This window comes from Macrobrachium rosenbergii, chromosome 31 (assembly GCF_040412425.1).
Source record: "Macrobrachium rosenbergii isolate ZJJX-2024 chromosome 31, ASM4041242v1, whole genome shotgun sequence".
Taxonomy (NCBI): domain Eukaryota; kingdom Metazoa; phylum Arthropoda; class Malacostraca; order Decapoda; family Palaemonidae; genus Macrobrachium; species Macrobrachium rosenbergii.
Window position 1 is genome coordinate 6,537,613 of NC_089771.1, and position 24,022 is coordinate 6,561,634.

The window sequence follows — 24,022 nt, forward strand, 5'->3', positions numbered from 1 at the left end:
TATTATTTTTTTTTTCTGTGGCAACGAAAATGGAAGAGTTTTCTTTCCCTGCTTAACGGAAACCAGATGAATATACTTGGTTTTTTGTTGTTAATTGTATGGGAAGATTTTACACTGGGTTTCGTACACGAAAGCTCCACATGGACATGACGCTGGTTCAGTTTAGATTTTTGTTTAGAAATATATATATATATATATATATATATATATATATATATATATATATATATATCTGGGAAAATTTAGATTGAACAAAAATTGAATTATAGAATATCTTTTACAAAGGCCAGCACACATGCGCGCACCCACACATATACGCACACACACACACATATGTTGGCCTTTGTAAAAGATATTCTATAATTCAATTTGTGTCCAATCTAAATTTTCCCAGATACGATGCAAAAATATTCATGATTTCGAGGAAGTCATTTGTTAAATAACGCAATATGTGCGCCATGCAATTATCATTCTTTAATTCAAGCAAAAAAGGAAAAACGTCATAAAGAAATTGTTTTTAAACTGACATGCATCATTCAGACATAGAAGCAGAGGAAATTCTGAGCCCCGAAAAGGAAAACGAACTGAGAAAATCTAACATGCTTACGTTCTCGTACACAGCATTAATTCAATTCCTCCTTTCCGTCATTACCTGGAATCTCATTTCTTTCCGAATGAAGTTCCCTTTGAAGTCTTTTCGGTCTCTCTCTCTCTCTCTCTCTCTCTCTCTCTCTCTCTCTCTCTCTCTCTCTCTCTCTCTCTAACTACTTTCATGTGAGTTAAGACGTACCACCATGACACTGCGTCTCTAGTTTTCCTGACTTTATTTCCAACTCGTTGCTTTCGAAGTTGAGGAAAATACATCATCCTTCCTGTATAAACATTTGATGTTCTGAAATAAAGACGCGTATTCACATCCACATAAACATCCACACATACTGCCATACAAACATGCACTCTTTGAAGAGAATGGCTAACAAAACTTATAGCGTTTCTACCATTATGGGTCTAACGATTGTTAAGACCGTATCTCACGCTTTCAGCGGGAGTGGCTAGACGAACAAAGGTGTCAGGGCGCGTACGCAAGTGTTTCAGAACTACTGTTTGATTGGATTCGAGTAAGTAAAGCGCCTAGTAACTCTCTCTCTCTCTATCTCTCTCTCTCTGTTCCTTTAATATGACAAAAACACTTAGAAATACCTATCAGGTGAGAGTTTGCCATTTGTGCATTGATCAAAGAAATTAATGAAACAGTTGAACTTTGTCAGATTGTTCTTGAAACTGTAAGGGCAAGCTTTGCAAGTGGACACACTGTGCAATTGTTGATTGCCAATGGTGGTGCTCTGGGAATGTTTGTTTTTGTAATGACGAGAGGCTAAATGTCCCAGACGACAGCAGCACTGAAATGGCAACTGTCCTTAAGGAAAATCCTCCGTTCTGTAAGCGGGCTTGTTAGTAATCCCTACTGTACGATTCGCTATTTTACTTACAGGTATTCGATTGCATTTCACAGGGAAGTTCTTTCCATTCAACGTCAGGCTTTTTTTTCGTTTCTGAATCCCGTCTCCTTCGTTACCGCGGATCCAGTGCCTTTTTCGGGGTTAAGCTCAAAGCTTTTCCTTTCATCATTTGCTTTTAAGGATCTCGAGGGGTAGACTATCTGCGGAATTCGGTTGCCTGCCCCCATCGGCCCAGACCTCCGGCAGCAGGAGCTTTACAACAATGCCGCGTTAGAAAAATGACAAACTAAGAAAAAATATTGACATAAATGGAAGGCTACTGTCATTTTCCCTTCATAAAAATGCAGTGTGAATATCAGATTCAAATTAAGAGCGAAAGAGGACTCTTGGGATTAAATGATCACAAACGATGTCGTGTGATTATAATCCAAGATGATATTTCTAGACAATCTGATGGTTATCCTAGAGCAGTGGTTTTCAACCTTTTTGTGCCCATGGCCCATTTTTGGCCTCCCTGTATACTCAGGCCCACTGCCCTTCAGAATTGTGTAATGATGATAATCGAATCATTATAAAGCATTTTCAGAAGACTTTCTTAGTTTTCATTTTCATTCATGGAATTACTTTTCAGAACACTTTATTAGTTATACATTTTCATTTATGGAAAAAAACACTGGCCTGCATTACTGTAAATGATTTTTCATTTTTTAAATACCATTTTGAAGATGTCCGTGGCGTGGCCCCCCCCTCAGAACTGCCCATGGCCCACAGGTTGAAAACTACTGTCCTAGAGTCTTTCATTTACAGTCAGTGTTAAGTTGCCACTATGTCGGCCAAGCCAAGTATTCCATAAATGCATGATTCCTAAATTATGATTAAATGTCTACATGCAATATCAAGACGATATACTTCATCTCAAACATCCTTTTCCATCTTCTCTGCTTTTTTTTTTGTTTATGAGGAGATGAAACAATAAATGATCTTGTTTCACTTCTAGGGATGAGAGTTAAAGTTTCGAGATCGATGTCAGTTGTATATTCGCCTTTGAATATATAAATCTGTGAATGTGACTGTCATAGCAGAGGAATAGATTGGATAAAAGCTCTCTATGAATCACCATGAAATCAGACTGTTCTCTTTAATTAAGTCTCTTTTTATATCTGTTTAAGGAACACATTATATTATACGCATAACAAAATATAATATTGGTATTCTATCTTTGACAGAACCAGCAAAGTTTTAAATGTTTATTTTTTTACTGTGAATGATATTCAAAGTTATAACGAGGTAGCGAGTAAGAGGCAGAGTCACCCTGTATTCTAATTTATCGACACAAAGTCCCCGACAGGTCAAGAACTCTTGCGAGCGTAAAAATAGTATTTGGCATTAGGGGAAAACAGAGAGATGTCTATAAACAGTCAAAATGGTTAACAACTCCTTATAAAAATTAGGAAGAGATTTCTAATACATATGGTTGGAATGCTTACAGTGCCTGACATACGTTAGTAATTACAGTACAGTTCTAACAGCGACGTAAAGTAGCTTCTGAAAAATGCATGCAAGAGTGCTTGAATCAGGAGCTCCGGATCTGGGTTTCCTGAGAGTGCTTGGGGCGTCAGTCCACGCAGAGGATTCCCTGAGGATCCAGGCGACCGATCTGGATCTCACGAATTAATATGCCAAGTATAATGTTAATTGCGTTGTTTTTTATATAGTTTTTCAGCAGTAGAATCTTCTGCAAGAACCGTTTTAATAATTAACGGCTAGCAGTTAGCTGATGAACAGAAATATGTTCAAAATAACAAACTACTGCATACTAATTGCGTTCGTCAACTCTGACACAAATTACATTTATGTAAATATATTTTGTTCAACGCATCAAAAAAAATTGTACTTCTATTCACATTTCTGTAAAAATATTTTGTTCAATGCATAAAAACAAAAAAAAAAATGTACTTCTATTTACATTAATAAGAGATTTCGAAGTGAAAAATAATCGAATGAAAATTTTCTCGAATTGTTCAACTCTCCAAACAGCTTATTTTTCACGGTTGGTGTTGAGCAGAAAGAAGCAACCTTCCTTTCTCTCTTATTTTTGTTTCCCGTGAATTTAGGACAGCCCTGGGATATGCTATGTCATTAATATCATTCATTTTCATGCACCTAAAAATCGAACGTAGAAGGATAAGTGTCTGCAGAGAGATCTAAAATCAAACCATTTTGTAATCTGTAGAGTAACGTTTCACGAGATGAGAAGATCTAAGGCTCCTGAATTTTATGAGGGAATATAAATTCAAGTCATCCTGCAATCAGCGGACAAACAAATGCAAAGCGATCTTCTTTCTTTGATGCAATAATCTGAAGCCATTTATTTGTTTTCTTAAGCAGTGCTCGGCGCAGTCTGAATACCCGACTGCTTCCGAAGATCCAAGATTTCCAGCAATTTCGGGGCACGACGCGTGTTCGCGACTGTACAAGGCTGCTCATTTTCCACGACTGGAATAAACGACGAAAAAACGAAACAAATTCTCATGCCAAACGACAATACGGATAGTTGTATGGACCTCAACAAAACAATGAAGTTTGTACAGAGTTAAAAAAAAATAAAAAAATAAGAAAAATTTTTCCTCGTTTAATAAGGGGATTTTTTCTCAAATGGCATTGCCGTCTTGGAGGTGGTGTAAGTAAACTAATGTGACAGTTTGGTAGGAAATCAGAGACGGTTTCGTTTATTTCTGCTGTTCATATGAATGAGCATTACTGTTCAATAAACAAGGATGTCCCTATGTTCTTATATATATATATATATATATATATATATATATATATATATATATATATATATATATATATATATATATATATAAAAGACAAAATCCACGAGGAAAGAGAAGCAATGAGTGCTGCAAGGCCTTTCGACTTATGGTCTAAGTAAAGGACTATAAGTCGAAAGGCCTTGCATTCCATTGTTTCTCTTTCCTTATTTATATATATGATTTTTCCACATTTTTATTCAGTTATATATATCATCATACGTTCCATATTTTCGTGATTCAGTTATACATATACATACATACATATATATATATATATATATATATATATATATATATATATATATATATATATATATATATATATATATGTACGTAATTGCAATAACCATATTTTTATATGCCTGCTGCTACAAAGCCTAACATCCAAATGATATTCCGGGTAATCTTAGGCTTTGCAGTGACAAGCATATGAAGAAATCGTGGAGCAAAGCGAGCATTGTGGTCATTACAATTACGTGCATATCCTAAATACGTGCACCAGATCTTACGTTTCAGAGGCTGGCACATTCAGACGGGGTAGATAACTGCAAATAATGCAATTCTTTAAAGCTCAAATTAAGGTAGTGTACTGGGGCGTGCCTGGGATTTTGACAGTAGGCCACTTAATGCGACCGGACCCTTTTCCAGCCCTGACTTCCAGTTATCATAGACAAATTTAAAGAATAAGGATGAAATGCGTTATATTCTTTTGGAGATTTCAATGGACTTTTCGCTCTTACTTTCAGCAACGCGACTTCTGTCCGGCGCTGGGAGGTCACTGATTGAATTCACGCAGCACCGCTACTGCGCTACGCTCAGGGAGGACGCGCCTACTTCCTCTGACGTCATTACGGTTGTGGCCTTCCATAAAGAAGGTAAGTTCTTATCTCTCTCTCTCTCTCTCTCTCTCTCTCTCTCTCTCTCTCACTTTCTTTCCCCAGAAACGCAGGAGGTAGTTTGGGCCTCTCACAAAAGACTAGACCAGCGTTCTGTCCCGAAACGAGTGAGGAAAGAATGTCTGTCGACTCTCTGCCTTATAAATCCACTATGGACCTCTGTATCTGAGCGGTGAAGTGCCTATCTTATTGTCACTGAATTGCTGTGTGTGGTAGCCGGTGACGAGAGAGAGAGAGAGAGAGAGAGAGAGAGAGAGAGAGAGAGAGAGAGAGAGAGAGAGAGAGAGAGAGAGATAAAAAATAATGAAGGGTTCAGCCAAGATGATTCCCAGTTACCCGGAGTGAAAACATTCATAACATATTTCTCTCTCTCTCTCTCTCAAATTGTTTGTACGTCACTTAGAGAGAGAGAGAGAGAGAGAGAGAGAGAGAGAGAGAGAGAGAGAGAGAGAGAGAGAGAGAGAGAGAGAGAGAGGCTTTAGTAGACAGTATTCGGTCAAGGTAAATTGCACCAGCGATAAAAAATAAAGGGTTCTGCCAAGATGATTCTCAGTTACCCGGAGTGAAAACATTCATATTTCTCTCTCTCTCTCAAATTGTTTGTACGTCATTTCCTTCCTTATTGCATAAGAAGTTCAAATGAATCCCATTGTCCTTATGATAGGAATCATTCATTACAGTGATGCTATTATTACCCTCTAGATGGATAACACCTCTTCTCTGCGTGCAACAACGAACTATAAAGGACCCTAATTTTAGCTTCTGGATGGTTTGTCAAATGTGATACAAATGGCCAGAATTTTTAAATCTAGCATAGCAGAATTTATGATACGTTTGATAATATTGGGTAAAATACAAGCGTTCTTTTACAATTCAGATGAATATCGAAGGAAACGCATTTTCTAAAATCTACTTCTTGCCACTTATAAATCAGCTATTATACAAGGAATGTTTTACTAGAATTACTTTTTTTCTTATCCCTATTGAAATTCTACGGGTCGTTTTGTTTGAAATTTCCATCAGTATTTTTTCTTCAAAAGTAGTCGGTCACAATATCCGCTAAAAGCAGACTGAAGATTCCCAAAGCAAACCTAAAGTTATCTATAAACAAATTTCCATTTACAATTTTGACTGTTACAGCGCTCTAGCTCTTAGAAGCTTTGGAATGAAGAGTAAGCATAAAATACCAGACTTTATTTAAGTCAGATGATTTATACTCATTCGTAATTGTTAATATTAGTTTCTTCTTTTTTAGCAATAATCAACCAGGTCCTCAATTCGTTCTTGAAATTTGTATACAAAACCTTGAACAAATTGCCACGGTGAGAGCTCGCAATAATGGTTAAGTGCTCACGTAGAGGTGTATAGTAATTATAACTTTGAAAATGAATTTTTAGAAAAGGATTTGCAAGATTCTTCATTAATGCAGAAGCATGATATTGACATTCTCGACTATCTCTGTCATCTGGTTAAAGACAGATTAGTTTAAAAGGTTAGTTGACCGAAGGGCATGTTAGCAGAATCAAGCTGATAAAGTCACAAGAAAAAAAAAAAGCCATAGAAAAAAGTCACAATTTTGGCTAGGAAGAAACGACACATTAATTTACAGTTTTTCGTTTATGTTTTTACGGTCATCCCCTGCGGGCTGGTACTAAACACGCCGCAAAGGTGGATACATACCGGGTTAAAACCCTTAGGGGCCACTAGCTAGGAAACATTGGTGTGACTTTTTTTTTCTGTGACTTTTTTTCCCGTGACTTTTTTTACCTGGGAATTTTTACTTGGATTCGACAAAAGTGGTTAACAAGAATGATTAATAACGCCAACTGACCAGAGAATACACTAACAGAATTAAGTTGACAAAAACGGCTGATAAAAACATGGCTGACCCACTGACATTTGAGATGGAGAGAGAAAGTCCTTTCCAGAATGTTTGCATTCCAAAGCTTCTAAAGCGAGGTCTTGTGACTGAGGTCTCTTGCTTGAACTAACAGCTCCCACCAGGCTTATTTTGCGTTTCAAATTGTACACTGAGAATCTATGAAAGCTGTAACTATTTATAATCCTTTGCCACAGTCCTGAGATCAGTTTACGCTAACTTTTCTATAACGTAATCCGGTATTCGGAATTTGATTTCAGTAACCATGATTTTTATGATTTATATAAAAAAAAACTCGAAGGATGAATTAATAAGTAGACAGCCTATATAAATTATACATATGCATAAAATGTGTAGTCTTACGAACTTTCCATCGAAAAAATAAATGAAATTTCAACACTGAATCTCATTCTGACATAATGTAGGCATAATATCAGATAAGGTTAAGAATAATTTGGAAACAATTTTGATTCAACAAAAGCACTTTCTTGACTCCACACTTAGAAGCAATGAATGACTTAATTTGTATTATTATGTTTTACTTCCAACTGCGATGTCAAATATAACTTCCTGTTCCATTCATGACGTCTACAGATAAAAGACTTTATATACCTCGCCTCAGTTAAAAGTCAAAAGCGGAAGGTGAAGCAGGAATTTAAATTTTCCCCGGCCCACTTGGCCTCAAAAGAGGGTCTCTTGTTGCTTTCAAGACGGTAAAACTCTTGGAATTCCTCGCAAGACTTTTCAGCAGTACACAAAGGAAGTTGCATCATGATCATCCGATGTGGGCAGATATAATGCCATTACTTGTGATATCTGGCTACTATAGGTTTTATGAAGATGTAAGTGACGTTACAAGAGAAACAACGGCCTCATTACAATGGAAATGAAGAGTTGGCAAGAAGGAAAACAGCGCAGATTAAGGGAGTTCCGTCAAGGTCTCGTCAGACGACCTGTGGTATCTTTTGTTTACTGAGAAAATGCTGAGCCCGATTCTTTTTGTCCGTAGATCCCAAGTCTTCAAAAGCTACCGTTCTAGTTGTCATTTGTTTCAGTGAGGCGAAGCTATTTACCTTTGTACATTATTCTTTCATGTGCAGTAAGCTTTCAGTCATTAAGTTCCATTTGAAACCCTATTCTAAAAGATGAATATGCATAGTGGTAAAAAGAGCCTTTCGTTGACAAATGCATACAAAAATTATATTTCCCACTGGACAGGTTGTGATTGGTTTTCGTATATTGTGAGAAATGAACATTTGAAGTAGAAATGAATGTAATTTATCAACCAGCTGGATAATGCAGACTTTGTTGTTTATATCTCTCAGGCGCCTCCATCAGATACAGCATCAGTGGTGGGAATCGAGATGGCCTGTTTACTATCGACCAGAAGACTGGGCTAATCACACTGGCAGCTGCACTGGACTACGAGCTCTACGACAAGGTAAATAGGGAATGTTTTTCCTCTATTCTTCGAATATGTCACCCTAGGAGAGCTGTTAATCAGCTCAGTGGTCTGGTAAAACTAAGGTATACTTAACTTTGGGAATTTTGGGAAAGGAGTACCGCCAACTGCCGTATGGAGGTTACGGAATGAATTTTTCTAAATATCTAACTGTACACATATAGGAATGTGATAACCTATTTCCCCGTGGGGAACAAAATGGAACGTGGGGAACAAAATGGAACGTTTACGGTATAGAAACCATAGAAAGATTACAGTTGCTTTCAAAAAATGTAAATGACAATTAGAATTACATTTGGAAATAGCAATTACATTATAATTAAAATTACTTAACAAGAAATTCAATTACAATTACGGTTACAATTACAAGGGGTTTGGGTGCAAGAGTAAACGCTAATCTTTGGCACAGGAAACGGTGCATTGAGGCGAGCAAATCGAGCTAATAGGGTTTCATAATTTGTTTCCAGAAGTGTAAGTGATAGAAGAACAGAGGTCATATTATTAAAGCAGTATTTATTAGCATTAGTGGCGGAGCTCCAGCAAATTTAAATCTTATTATAAGCAAATTGAAAGCACCCTATCAATCCTAACGGAGACCGACCTCTACCACTTCAATTTTATCATTAAATTACAAATTACATCATCCTGTAATTAATTAAATTGCAATTACTTACTATAATTTCATTTTCATTTACAATTACAATTACACAAAATTCTATAATTAATTATATTTCAATTACAATTGCAAATACTCCAACCCTGTTACGAGTTACTGGTTTTTCACAACTGTCACAAAACACGGTGCAGAAGTCACTTGAACATGACTGAAAAGAAATTGGGAATGGCTATCTCTTTATAAGATTAATTATAAATAAACTTTTAAGTGGCAACACCTTATTGGCATCACGAAGGTAGAACAACGGTTAATTCTAGTTTTTTTTTTCTGAAGATATAAGGTGGGCGATGTAATGACCTGTCCAGACTAGCGGGCATGCCCGTCGGGCATTTCCAGCTTTTTATATTTTCTTTTGCTTCTGAAGCAGTGTTACCAGACAATCGCATCATTCTGGCTCCATGCTGGGTCTGTCAATATAGTGGAACGGGTTATGGGAACAGTGTTTGCCCGTTGGGCAGTGCCCGCTGGTGTGGACAAGGCTTACCACGTCCAGAGAGAGTTGACAACGTCATTCGATTTTATACGCTTTAGGTGATTCATTAAGTAAGTGTCAATGTCATGAAACACAATGTCATCAAATACCATTTGCAAGGGGTCACCTCACCAAAAGGTGATCACATCAAGTGCCATTCTTGCCCTGGTTAGACTTCAACACCGAATTATCTGGAAAACACTTGCTTTCCAGTTCTTCACAAATTCCGTTCAACTTTACTGTTGCAATAAAAATCTTATATTGTTAGGTTATTTTTCACTCAGTCATTTTCCTGACAGTACTATTTTCCACTTTCCACCTTTAGATTTCTCGCTAAAGAATCATGTGAGCGATTTTGTGTATCCTCCACAATAATGCCACTATCCCAATTTACTACACAGGAACCTACTGTAACAAATATTGTGTCCAGTTTCCCATAAATATTTTCTACTTTCTGTTCTACCTAATGGCCTGTCCACACTAGTGGGCATGCCCGTCGGGCACTTCCAGCATATTTTCTACTTTCTGTTCTACCTAATGGCCTGTCCACACTAGCGGGCATGCCCGTCGGGCACTTCCAGCTGTTTATATTTTCTCTCGCTTCTGAAAAGTTAAATAAGTTAAGTATAGTTTAGTTTTACCAGACCACTGAGCTGATTAACAGCTCTCCTGGGGCTGGCCCGAAGGATTAGACTTATTTTACGTGGTTACTTAGCAACGGGAGCAGTGTTACCACACAATCTCATCATTCTGGCCCCACACTCGGTCTGTCAATGTAGTGGAACGGGTTATGGGAACAGTGTTTGCCCGTCGGGCAGTGCCCGCTAGTGTGGACAGGGTTTTGTTATTAAGGGACCACTACTCAATGCATTCTTTCCGTGCATCCCTTCAGCTGGCAGGAGGACGGCGAAAAACATCCTAAAAAAAAAAAAAAAAAGAAGGCAAAACATTCTGTAGCATAACAGACCCATTCAACCTTTGTCAGCACACTCAACATATATCGGCAAACAGAAAATAGCGGAGATAAGAACCTGGTCTCTCCTCTTAAGCATGAACGGAGGAAATCTTTCTCTTGTGCACTGCGGTTACTTCATTTACAAATATCCAACGCAGCGTTTCCAGTCTCCTTTCGTTTCAGGCGAGGACGCGCTCAGTCTCGAGAAGGAATATTTTCACGCCGGCGCTGCTTAACGCAACGAGGACTAGTTTAGACAAAAAAAGAATAAGCATTGACCTCGGTCTTTGAGTGCTGGTTTCTAGAGAGAGAGAGAGAGAGAGAGAGAGAGAGAGAGAGAGAGAGAGAGAATGTTATTTTCTCGTATGAACTTTAGATTGGTTACATGGAATCACTTGAGATCATTAAGATGAAAATATTTGTGAGTCTGTTGACAACAGACATTTAAACATGCTGACATAACAAAAAATTCACGCTTAATCGCAAGAGTTTGAAAACGGCTTTGTGGTCTTAATAATAATAATAATAATAATAATAATAATAATAATAATAATAATATGAAACCCAATCAATACCAAGTGTAAATTATAAATTAATTAATATAATAAAATAATAAGATAAGTAATATAAAATGGATCAACACTTCAATCAATTACCAAGTGCCTAAATTATAAATCTCCACGACGGAATCTTATTCACATTAATTATAAATATCAGAGATGAAGATAAGTAATATAAAATGGATCATGAGGCATTTCCGTTCAAACCCGCAGCCGACTGATCAGGCAGACACTTTGCTAGTGTAGACATCCATATATGTAATCAACGGATTTGTTTGCTTAAAAAGCAAATGGATGTTACAGACTAATTTGGCAAAGCCATAAAAACATAACCTTCATCTCGCCATACCCGAATAACTTCTCGCTGCTGGGAAGAAAGGGCGTCTTATTAAACATACATTAAGTATTCAGGCATAGCCGATCGAGACCACAGGTCTATGCCAAATCAAAAAGTCCTAACCATTCTTCCCCATACAAAAATGGGAATAAAAGCACGTTAAAAGAAGAAGAAGAAGAAGAATTCGATGTTTAACCATTCTTCGCTTTGATGACGCTGGTTACCAAGCAGTGTAGATAATGATCACAAGCTTAGCAATACAGTGCCTGTTTCAAAAAATGGCATATCTGCAGACTGCAGTAACTAAAGGCCATTTTCTATTCTCCCTGTGCTCTCCAAAGTTTCAGAAAAACTCAATTTTTAAGCCACTATTATACACACACACACACATATATAATATATAAATTTCTGACTCACATCAGGATCGAACCCAAGTCTTGCAATTAATCCTGATGTGAGTCAGAAATTTATTTCTGTTCCACACGTGACTGTGTGTTGATTATATATATATATTTTAACGTATATATATATATATATATATATATATATATATATATATATATATATATATATATATATATATATATATATATATATATATATATTAGCTGACCAACCTAGCACTGCCTGGGATAACTCTGAATGACAACCAGTAAACTCTCTCTCTCTTCATCACTTTTTCCCTCTTTCTCCTTCCTAACACCTGCTCTACTCTTTCTCTCTCTCACTTCCCCCACCCTCTCTCTCTCTCTCTCTCTCTCTCTCTCTCTCTCTTTCTTCTCCCTACCACCCCCTCTACTCTCTCTCACTTCCTCTCCCTCTCACTCTCTCTCTCTCTCACCCCTTCCCAGTCCCTAACCCCATTGGTGCCACTGATGTTTTACTCACACAGTATTCTTTTCCAGATAGTAAGTCATATGTACACCGAAATTACTATATATTTCAGGAAGTCTGAGTCATCGTTTTTTGCCCATATCTTCCAAATTAATCGATGGATCGGCGTGTTACTCCGCAACAGCTCGTTTCAAACCTCTCCTAATTTTTTGGCAATAAATTCAATTTCCAAATTCAGTTTTTTCAGGAACTTGACTCTTGAATTTGACGGGGTAGCCGGAAACTGATTAACGCTTTCGGATAGACGAGCCTGGGTACTACTGAACTTGTCCCAAGTATCTACTTATAGTAAATTCCTCACTACCCTCAACTTTCCTCTTCGATCCACCATTCGTCTCCCTACTCTTCCTTGACGTTACTAAACCCCCGTAGCGTATGTTACCTTCCTTCATGAATGTGATTGTTTTTATCTTATTGGCGTAATTTTGTGATGAAAAGTTATTTCATGTTTATTCTACATTCACTGTTCTACTGTACATATATAATAAAAAATAATGGGTTAAAATCAAGGAACAGTTTATAACCATTTGAGACAATGCACAGGACATCATAAATGTATGTCAATAAATCAGTTTTATCTTTCCATTATTCCCTTATATATATGACTGTGAAATAGAACCATAAGCAATATCTTACCTATTCAGATTTATTCTTAATTTTTGGGCAGCTTTCTCCCGGCTGTAAACTTCAAGAAGACGTATAGCAAATGCATTTCTGCACCCACGGGGACATTTCAATAAGTAAGCCATAACTCTGAACAGCGACGAGATAACCTTCTCTGTAGTTACTGGATACACAAGTGAAAAACCCGTCGTTTAACCCGACATTTCATTCGTCAACTGCAAAGATTTCGGAAACCCATAAATTCTGTATATCCATGTAGGTCGTTAGTTCATTTCATCCTACATTGCTCAGTTGAAAAATTGCAATGCTAATATGTGCCTGAAAACATTCCATTATATAACAAATATTGAGAAGAGAGAGAGAGAGAGAGAGAGAGAGAGAGAGAGAGAGAGAGAGAGAGAGAGAGAGAGAGAGAGAGAGACAGGGATGAATGAAAAGACAGGCGGAAGGGTCGGTGTTGGGAGGGACAAGTACCCCAAGAGTGCTTATCCAAATGAATTCGCAAATCTTGATTGGCTACGTTTGGCTATGTCCTAAAATCCAAGAGTAAAGTGCCTTTAAAATCTGCGTTTGGACATGGAATTTTTATCAAAAATTAGGGGAGGGTGTGAGAAACTCTGTTTCAAAGTACCACACCAATTAATCGATTAGTTTGAAAGATATTGGCAAAAACGATGACTCAAACTTCCTGAAAACAGTAGGTATGATAAATTCGTAAAGTTAGTAAGTCTACGGGCATACACAGCCTCGTTTCACGGGCAGAACCAGCCCTTTTCCAGGGAAAGCCTTCCCATCCCAACCCCCTTTGGTGCAAGTGATGTCTTACCCCCACAAAGCTGATTTCTAGATAGTATGTCATATGTATACCAAGTTTGGTTGAAATTGACCAATGTGTTTCAGAGTTATGCTGGCACATACACACACACATACATCAGTTTATATATATATATATATATATATATATATATATATATATATATATATATATATATATATATATATATATATATATCTCAAATATCAAACTCCATTCAGCACGAGCTCGTGGTTTCGGGCGAGGGCGGAGGCCAGGTGGTCCACACGATTGTTCAGGTGGCTGTGGCAGACGTGAATGACAATCCACCTGTCTTCACTGATCCAGATCCACGTGTCACCGTCATCGAGGAGGATGACAGACACCTACCAACTACTCTGATAAAGGTAAGTGTTATTATATATTAAAACTTTAATATTTCCTAGAAGTCGTTTTTTCTAACAATTTTGATGAATTTGTCGATAATATTTTTTATTTAATTGATTTTTTTTCAATCGTAAATTTGGTGTAGAATGAACTGTATGTTATAATGATAACCATTGGAGTGCATATAGATGTTCATTATTGTGAAAAAGATATAATTATTATTTTGTACTTGTGAAACTTTCAAGGGTTTAGAAGTGAATAAACGCGCAAGCGTGACCTCGGAATTTCGGATAGTCTGGACTGGAAGGGAGAGAAAAATTCGGATATCAAACACACACACACACACAAACACACACACACACACATATATTATATATATATACATACATATATATATATATATATATATATATATATATATATATATATATATATATATATATATATATATATATATATATATATATATATATATATATATATATATATATATATATATATATATATATTGAAAGTTGAAAATGGACCAGATTTTTCATTCATTTCGGAGCTGTTTTAATCTTTTGTACTGTATATATATACAGTATATATATATATATATATATATATATATATATATATATATATATATATATATATATATATATATATATATACATATACTGTACATATATATGTATGTGTGTGTGTGTATTTAAAGACTGAAACAGCTCCAAACTGAATTAATTGACTGATGTGCCTTCAACTTTTTGTAGACTTTTCTCCCTTCATAAATGAAGCACACTTGAACCTTTGTAAGCCCCGAATATGTTTTAGACAGCGGCACGAGAAAGGTTTAGTTTTGCGAACATTTCTCGAGTAGATATCCTATTTATCTCTATATTAAATACCTGCATCTTCTTCGATTGCTTATAACGTTAATAGGAAGTTTTTTAGAAGCTCAGAGAATTAAATTGGAAGAATGATTATCATTACGACTGTGCAAGGAAGCAATTAAGAGAAGGAATGCTCCGATATTCAGGAATAAAATTCTAATATGAATATTGGAGAAAGTGACTCATCACTGATTGGGGAAAAAATTCATGTTCAGTTATTTTGATCATCTTTAAAATGCTTTTTCATTTGCATCAAAAATATCTGTAAATGCGGTAACCTGAATCACTGGGATCAGTATTCGATTTTCCTTCCATTGTAGGTTGAGGCCAAGGACCCAGACCAGTCGGACGAATCTGGGCTTTTGTACACTTTGCGAGGAGACGGGGTTGATGGCCATTCTCCAGACGACGCCTTCTTCAAGATCAACCCACGTACGGGGGACCTCATGCAGTTGAGAGTAAGGAAAACGAAGATTTTAGCATTCTTATCTCTTTACCTTATTCCCTTTTATATTCCCTTCTCCCCTCTTGCTCTAATATGCTCATGTGAAAATTAAAATGCTTATTTCCTAAGGGGTATTTTAAGTATCTCATTTTGTAAGACGTTACGCTTGATTCAATGGGCCCTGGACCGTATAAAATGCGATTTTTTTCAAAAGAATGTTTGCATATTTTATTTTTTATAAAGTATTACTCTTGATCAATAGGCTCTCGACCGCGATCCGCCAAATGGGAAAAGAATATGGAAGTTGAGAGTCAGAGTCCAAGATGGCCAGGGACCATGGAAAGCTGCAAAACGACTCACAGGAACGAAAAACACATCACTAACCTCCAGCGATCACTCGCCCTCGTGGGACTATGGAAATGGGTTTCAAAGTGACCAACCCATTGAAAATGCTGTTGGAAGAAATGATAAGGTAACTAGACCGAACAAAAACAGTGGCTTGAAATGGGAAAGGTCCAGAGTTCAAGAAGATGAAATCAAGACTAAACTGTGGGAGGTAAATGACAATGGGTATGACATGCTTGCATCGCTTCAAAATGGTGGGTCAAGTGTAAGAAAACACGCGTGGACGCGAGAACTAAACCAAAAATATAAAGCAAAGCCCTTCTTTTGGACAAATTCGAATGACAGACAACACCCGTATTCACAGCATTCTTGGAAGTTCAAGGAAATAGGCCATAAAGATGCCAAACAGCTCTCCTGGAATGACCAAGCTAGGTTTGGTATTCCCAAGTCTGTGTACAATTACAAGACTGAGGAAAACTCAAATAGAAATAGCTGGGAACTCTCTAAGAGAATAAGAGACGAGAAAAGAAAAGGTAAATGGGTCAGTAGTCCTGGATCCAAAGTAAGGCAGAGGGAAGAACGTGATGAAGCAACCGAACTGAGTTTCATTAGCAGGAGGGCCAATATTGGTGATCATATCTGGCATGTTAATCGGTTAAGAGAGAGCCTTAGCGACTCAACCAACAGAAGAATAGCAGATGGACACAGAGCGAAATTTGAAAATGCTAACCAAGGAAGAGGTTTAGAAGAACAAGGAATGAAGGACAGAATTTCACTCAGTAAATCAAAGTCTGGAGAGTTCTTGGTTTCGTCTCAAGACACTTTAAGTGCGAGCGGTAAAGAACAGAGCAGTGAGTTGTCGAGATCAGGACTGAGCTCTTTTGCAGCTGTCAAAAACAGAACACAGAAATAACGAGTAACAAGGGAAGTTCGAAAAAGATTTGGGCAATTGATGGCGAAGATCAGCATAAAAATTCTAAACCTAACAGATTTTTCCAAAAAGGTGACAGTGCCTGCAAAGGTCAGATATCCACATGTGACCTGATTCCTGAAGTGAAAGGTGTGAAACACATCAGAAAGAACAGCCAGTCCTCCTGGAGCAGCAGTCTTAAGACAAGAATTAAATTCAGTGACGAAACAAAGCTTCGTAAAACTGAAGGCCCTGCCGACGATTCACTTGACTCCCTCATCTCTCCTGACAAATCAAAACATCCCCATATTTCCAGAAATGCTGATTTTAAATCTTCGACCTCAGACTGGGAAAAAATCGAAAGTTATGACAATGGACAGTCGAGGCAGGAGTCCCGTTTTGTCAGAAAGGCAAAGAGATCTCCTGGGAGGGTATTTGAAACAAAACGCCAAAGCAATAGCATCATATATGAAAGACCCTCCGTCCTTCAAGGGTCCATAAAATCTAAAACTTCATCTTCGAGTACAGTGCATAATTTGGAAGGTATACAAAAATCTGGAGAACAACTCAGATTTGATCATTCAAATGACATCAAGGAAAAGAAAATTGAAAGTGTCCCCGCCCACTTTACAAAAGCTGTAGAATCTAGTCCTTCGGTGTTAGTGTTATTCAGTAATGACACCGAAAAACCCTCTACAAATGTATTTCCTCAGAGTAAAATTGATTCTGTGAGAAAAGGAGTCATTGCTGATAGTGGCCTATATCCCACAGACGTCAAAGCAAATTCGACTAAATTAAATGAACGCTTTCATAATCTCAAGTCTGACTCTTCAGAACCCACAGCTTCACCAGAGTCACTTGATCAGCAAATGGAAGGTTTTACTCCCAGAAATTCAAGCGACACACCATCGCCAAAAACGACAGCAACTCTAAAATACCCAAACAATAAATACCCAAGTTCTCCTGAAGGACGACAGACCCTCAACGAGAAACTCTTGCCAACGTCGAGTGTCAAAAGAAACATTTCTTTATCTGAGACTAAAAACCTTCTCCCTGACTCAGTCGCCAGAAATCGACAGAACAGATCAGGCACTCAGAGTAGTAAGTCAAGTGTCAGAAAGCGAGGGAGCAAATGGGTTCTCAAGAAACCAAGAGGCAAAGGCTGGCTCTCGAGAAGGGCCAGAGACATCGTGATGGAATCTCCTTTCGATATGTTTGACTTAAATGAGGAACAATGCGACGAGGCTTCCCCGGTCGGTGGATCGGTGACCGATGGGGCCGGGAACCAGAAGGAATATCCGGCACATGAGGTGGAGATACTTGTGACGGTCATTGTCAAGGACATCAATGACAACGCGCCTATTTTCCCCAACGTCACGATGTTTGGAGAAGTGCAAGAAAATGGGCCAGTAGGTGAGTTGAACGAAGTATCTCGAAAGTTGTCATTTTTACATATATGTCTCTTAGTTTTGCAGATAATTCGTTTCAGTCATTAGATTCAAGAAAAGGTGTATTTTCACAGTTTTATTTTTTTGTATCAGATTAGAGAGCACAATTTTTATGTATCGTCAGATGACAAAAAACTGACAGACAACGAGAATATTGAGTGGCTCGTTCTCAGGACTATTGTCAGATATGTGCACCTCTCAGTTCACATGATGGAAAACGACCTTATCAAAGAATTGCATTTTATAAAGAGGAATGATTTGTGTCTGTGACTGCACATAATCTTCGTGAATGCTTTCATCTCCAGCAAAGTGGATTTCACCCCATTTCACCCCAACACATCTTTCTTTCTTCCGCGACCGAACTCTCCGCAGACCTGCGGGTGGCGGAAGTGGATTCCACCCCATTTCACCCCAACACATCTTTCTTTCTTCCACGACCGAACTCTCCGCAGACCTGCGGGTGGCGGAAGTGGATTTCACCCCATTTCACCCCAACGCATCTTTCTTTCTTCCACGACCGAACTCTCCGCAGACCTGCGGGTGGCGGAAGTGGATTTCACCCCATTTCACCCCAACACATCTTTCTTTCTTCCACGACCGAACTCTCCGCAGACCTGCGGGTGGCGGAAGTGGATTTCACCCCATTTCACCCCAACGCATCTTTATTTCTTCCACGACCTAACTCTCCGCAGACCTGCGGGTGGCGGAAGTGGATTTCTAACCCATTTCACCCCAACACACCTTTCTTTCTTCCATGACCGAACTCTCCGCAGACCTGCGGGTGGCGGAAGTGGATTTCTAACCCATTTCACCCCAACACACCTTTCTTTCTTCCACGACCGAACTCTCCGCAGACCTGCGGGTGGCGGAAGTGGATTTCTAACCCATTTCACCCCAACACACCTTTCTTTCTTCCACGACACACCTTTCTTTCTTCCACGACCGAACTCTCCGCAGACCTGCGGGTGGCGGAAGTGGATTTCACCCCATTTCACCCCAACGCATCTTTCTTTCTTCCACGACCGAACTCTCCGCAGACCTGCGGGTGGCGGAAGTGTCCGCCTGGGACGCTGACGACGGCACCGAAGGCACCAACGCTCGCATCACCTACTCCATCGAGAAGAACGTCATTCACGACAAGTCCGGAGAGGCCATCTTCAGGGTGCATCCTCACTCGGGGCTGGTGACGACCGCCCTCTGCTGCCTGGACAGGGAGACCACGCCGGAGTACCAGATTCAGGTGGTGGCGTCCGACGGAGGGGGACTTAAAGGTTGGTTTGGTAGAGCTGTGCATGGTTGTGGTTAGGGATCATTATGTTTATATATATATATATATATATATATATATATATATATATATATATATATATATATATATATATATCCTACCTCCCTTTCGAAATTCACTTCAAGGGAAATTCAGAGCCAGCCCCGTATAGTAGCTTTAATCCTTGCGCCCCCGCCCCCGTATCAATATACGGCAAGTAGTGCCGAGAGATTTATGATGGCGTAAGAAAAAGGATTGCGCCGACACGGGTAATGCAATAAACTTCACAGATCAGTAGTTGAACATGATGGATTCTAATCCTTTCGTTGCTGCGGATTGGAGTATCACTCGTGGAAACTGGGAAGTTATAAGGCCATAAGTGTTTGACATATTTTGAGCAGTTTTGCACTTTCTGTCATTTCTAATTTTTTTTCCCTGGTCCTATGTACTTCTGTATGCTTTAGATCTGAAATGTAAAACACACACGCTCTTTCTCTCTCTCTCTCTCTCTCTCTCTCTCTCTCTCTCTCTCTCTCTCTCTCTCTCTCTCTCTCTCTCTATATATATATATATATATATATATATATATATATATATATATATTTTACACACAAATAAAGACCAAATGCTTAATGATCTTCGTCTGTTATGCATATTCTGTTTATTTCTGTGTCCTCCAACATATGCATGTGTATGTATACACACACACACACACACACACACACACACACACACATATATATATATATATATATATATATATATATATAAACATAAACGGTTTTGTATTTCTTTGAATGTAGGTCCACCGTACCTAACGTCTTCCAGTCAAGTGATCAAGTGATCAGCTGTTTAATTTCGGACTGACGCGTCCACTGTTCGATTCGAAACGGATCATTCTGAAAGCAATTCCCTTGCCAATAAGGGCCATTTTCTTGCTTTCATGCAATTGGGTATATAGTGCAGCACTGTAATTCCCACGCACAAATTCCAAACTCTAGAAGGGACTTTGACGATGAGTTCACCTTCATCTTTTTGCGACCTCCAGGTGGTCACATTCACTATTTTAAAAGAGCATTAATTAAAGTCCTCCTGGCCCTCTGTTGGCTCATAGGGCAGGCGCTGCTCTCCTGTTTCCTAGGCCGACAGCCAGTTGGGGACAGGTCCCAAAGCCTATGACAAGTGGCCAGTGGGTCGCTAGGCATTACCGTCTATGGATCATCCCTCTGAAGTTGGTTGCAAGGTGACGTTAGACTATTCGACTCATTTCCGACCGTACTTGCGCTCTTTGGAAATCGTAAGAGCCGCCATTGTTGAAGTCCTAATTCAATGTGCGGTAAACAAAAATGATTCCTATCACTGACGGAAATCTAAAATTAGTCCTGGAAGTGTTACCTGTGAAAGACTCCACTCCCTTAAGATAACACAATAACCCCAGCAGATTCATTGATTTTCCCTGTACGTCACGCGACAGGCCACAGGTAATGCATTCCATATTTCCCTATTACCGCTATGTTGACGCCATTGTTGAACACTTGGTAATTCAATTAGCAGTAAAAGGAAAAATATTGTCTCCTTCAGCGTCACGTAAGATCGCAAAGATTAGCCAGTAATGAAGTGTTATGAGGAGAGTATTGTCGAAACATCAAGTTTTGTCTTATAGGCAGAAATAATATGATGTCCTTTATATTATGAAAATATATAATTTACTGTTTATTCACACAAGACTGAATTCTTACAATAATGAGTTACACAAACAAGCACAGTGTAATTGACTTTATTCAACAAGAATATTGACAAATTTATTAAGCGGAAGAGGGAATAACACAAGACTAATTATTAAGAAATAACTAAAATTTTATACTCTTCATTTAGCTGCAGAATATTCCCGGTATAAAAATTGCTTGAACCTTTTAAACTACTTAATAAGACCAGAATTGAGTAACTAGAAGAAAAAATAGATATTCCCTAAATACTTACTCACAAAAGAGAAGATAAATAAGTAAAACCTGAAATTACATAAGAATATAATAATAAGTATAAGCAATTATGTAAGAATAAAGTTTCTGCAGACAAGAGAATTACACAAGACTAGATAAATAAGCCATTAATGGAATTACACTAAAATAGATAAATAATCAGAAGAGGGACTAACACAAGACTAATTATTAAGCAGAAGAGGGACTAACACAAGACTAATTATTAAGCAGAAGAGGGAATAACACAAGACTAATTATTAAGCAGAAGAGGAAATAACACAAGACTAATTATTAAGCAGAAGAGGGAATAACACAAGACTAATTATTAAGCAGAAAAGGGAATAACACAAGACTAATTATTAAGCAGAAGAGGGAATAACACAAGACTAATTATTAAGCAGAAAAGGGAATAACACAAGACTAATTATTAAGCAGAAGAGGGAATAACACAAGACTAATTATTAAGCAGAAAAGGGAATAACACAAGACTAATTATTAAGCAGAAGAGGAAATAACACGAGACTAATTATTAAGCAGAAAAGGGAACAACACAAGACTAATTATTAAGCAGAAGAGGGAATAACACGAGACTAATTATTAAGCAGAAGAGGGTATGACACAAAACTAGACTAAACAAGCAGAAAAAAAGGAATCTGCACAGGACCAGATCATTAAGCAGGAGAGGGTACTACGCAAGAATGAATCAACAATCAGAAAAGGGCATTACACAAGCATGGATCAACAAGCATACCCCGCCTTATATTTCCAGGTACGGGCACGGTGGTCGTTCGCCTGACGGACGAAAATGACAATTCCCCGCGTCTTGCCCGGCAGTTCTGGGAACTGGAAGTGGACGAGACGTGGGGCGACGGTCCCCCCAGTAACAGGACCCTCCTCGAGATGACAGCTGCGGATCCTGACACCAAGAATCATTTCTCCTACAAGGTATTGGCGCACTGGTCTCAGTTGCTGAGGAGTTCGATGTGGACTCATTGCGCGACGGTTTCTCTATCTATGACAGCTATCTATCTATCTATCTATCTATCTATCTATATAAATATCTATATATATATATTCTCTATATATATATATATATATATATATATATATATATATATATATATATATATATATATATATATATATATATATATATATTAACAACGCGGTCTCGTTCTGGCAATCCGGATGCAGGTTCGAATCCTGCTACTGGACATCAGAATTACTTCCTATTTTTACATTTGGATCTAAGGCCTTGTAGTGGTAAGGGTATTCAAAATGTGTGAAGATTGAATCTGTCTCTCTCTCTCTCTCTCTCTCTCTCTCTCTCTCTCTATATATATATATATATATATATATATATATATATATATATATATATATATATATATATATATAGAGATAGAGAGAGAGAGAGAGAGAGAGAAAGAGATTATCAAGCCCCTTTTTACCAGATACATATGAAATTGCTACAACCGAAATATCTTCTTAATTTTTCGAATTCTTCACATTTTTTGGATACGCTTTTCACCACAAGTCCTTAGATCCAAATGCAAAAACATGAAGTAATTCTGATGCCTAATAGCAGGATTCGAACCCGCATCCAGATTATCAGAACCAGGCCTCGTTGCCAATCTGACCATGAGGAGGATAAACGTCTATTGTCGTTCATGCATACCTGTTTAATTGAGATATATTTGTTAGACCTAACCTCGCCATCGTAGCCAAGTGGGTAATCGGTTGTCCAATCCTTCTGGCCAGCCCTAGGAGAGCAGTTAATCAGCTCAGTGGTCTGGTAAAACTAAGGTATACTTTTTTTTTTATGATGTAACTACAATATTTGGATAGAAGCCTGTATCAGAGTGTAGGAGAGAGCCCAGAGACTCAGGCAAATAAGCAAATACTATTGCAATTCTCAACAAAAGAGGTCACTATCTCCCTCTCCCCTGCCCAAATCCCACCTTCTATTTACGAAAGTTATTTACATAAAAAGCGGAATATTCCCTTCACAAAGGAACTGGTTAATTTCCTTTCTTTGTGAAATCTTACTCGATTGTTAAGATTCGTTTAGGCTGTTAAAGGGGGGAAAAACATCAATGAATTCTTTCTGTAAGGTGACCCACATAATGCGGCAATTGCCGCTTCTTTACAAAATGTTTTTGGAATTTTCTCACGGACAGACACACCTCTGCGAAATCTCCATTCTCTCGCCTTTCGGTTAGTTGTGATTTTGTCAGCTTTATCTTTCATTCTTTCGTGTGATTGTAACAATACTGACGGGGTAGTTAGCAAATCGATTAACTGAAGGATATGCAAGCGTGGTTTATGTATATATCTTTTAACAGTTTTCATTGAGAAATCGCAACGTTATCGTAGCTTTTGTGGTAATTACACGAGTCTCCACTAACTATGGCGGGCAGCGAGAGACTGTGAAAACTTGAATCATTTGTATATGACTGACTACCATGGTCTTTTCTCAATACAAGACCGAAAGGTACTGTGTAGTTTATGCACTTGCATGAGACCCAGGACACGAACACTG

General features: G+C 38.2%; 1 protein-coding gene across 1 annotated transcript in view; it reads left to right on the forward strand.

The window, feature by feature from the left end:
• LOC136855266 (putative neural-cadherin 2) overlaps window positions 1–24,022 on the forward strand; it is an 81,409-nt gene that overhangs the window by 19,919 nt on the left and 37,468 nt on the right. The window contains exons 2-9 of the mRNA XM_067132165.1: window positions 5,023–5,151; window positions 8,377–8,492; window positions 14,067–14,231; window positions 15,407–15,544; window positions 15,794–16,765; window positions 16,801–18,199; window positions 19,272–19,505; window positions 22,250–22,425. Of these exons, the coding sequence (XP_066988266.1) occupies window positions 5,023–5,151; window positions 8,377–8,492; window positions 14,067–14,231; window positions 15,407–15,544; window positions 15,794–16,765; window positions 16,801–18,199; window positions 19,272–19,505; window positions 22,250–22,425 (3,329 nt within the window). The remainder of the gene's footprint in view (window positions 1–5,022; window positions 5,152–8,376; window positions 8,493–14,066; window positions 14,232–15,406; window positions 15,545–15,793; window positions 16,766–16,800; window positions 18,200–19,271; window positions 19,506–22,249; window positions 22,426–24,022) is intronic.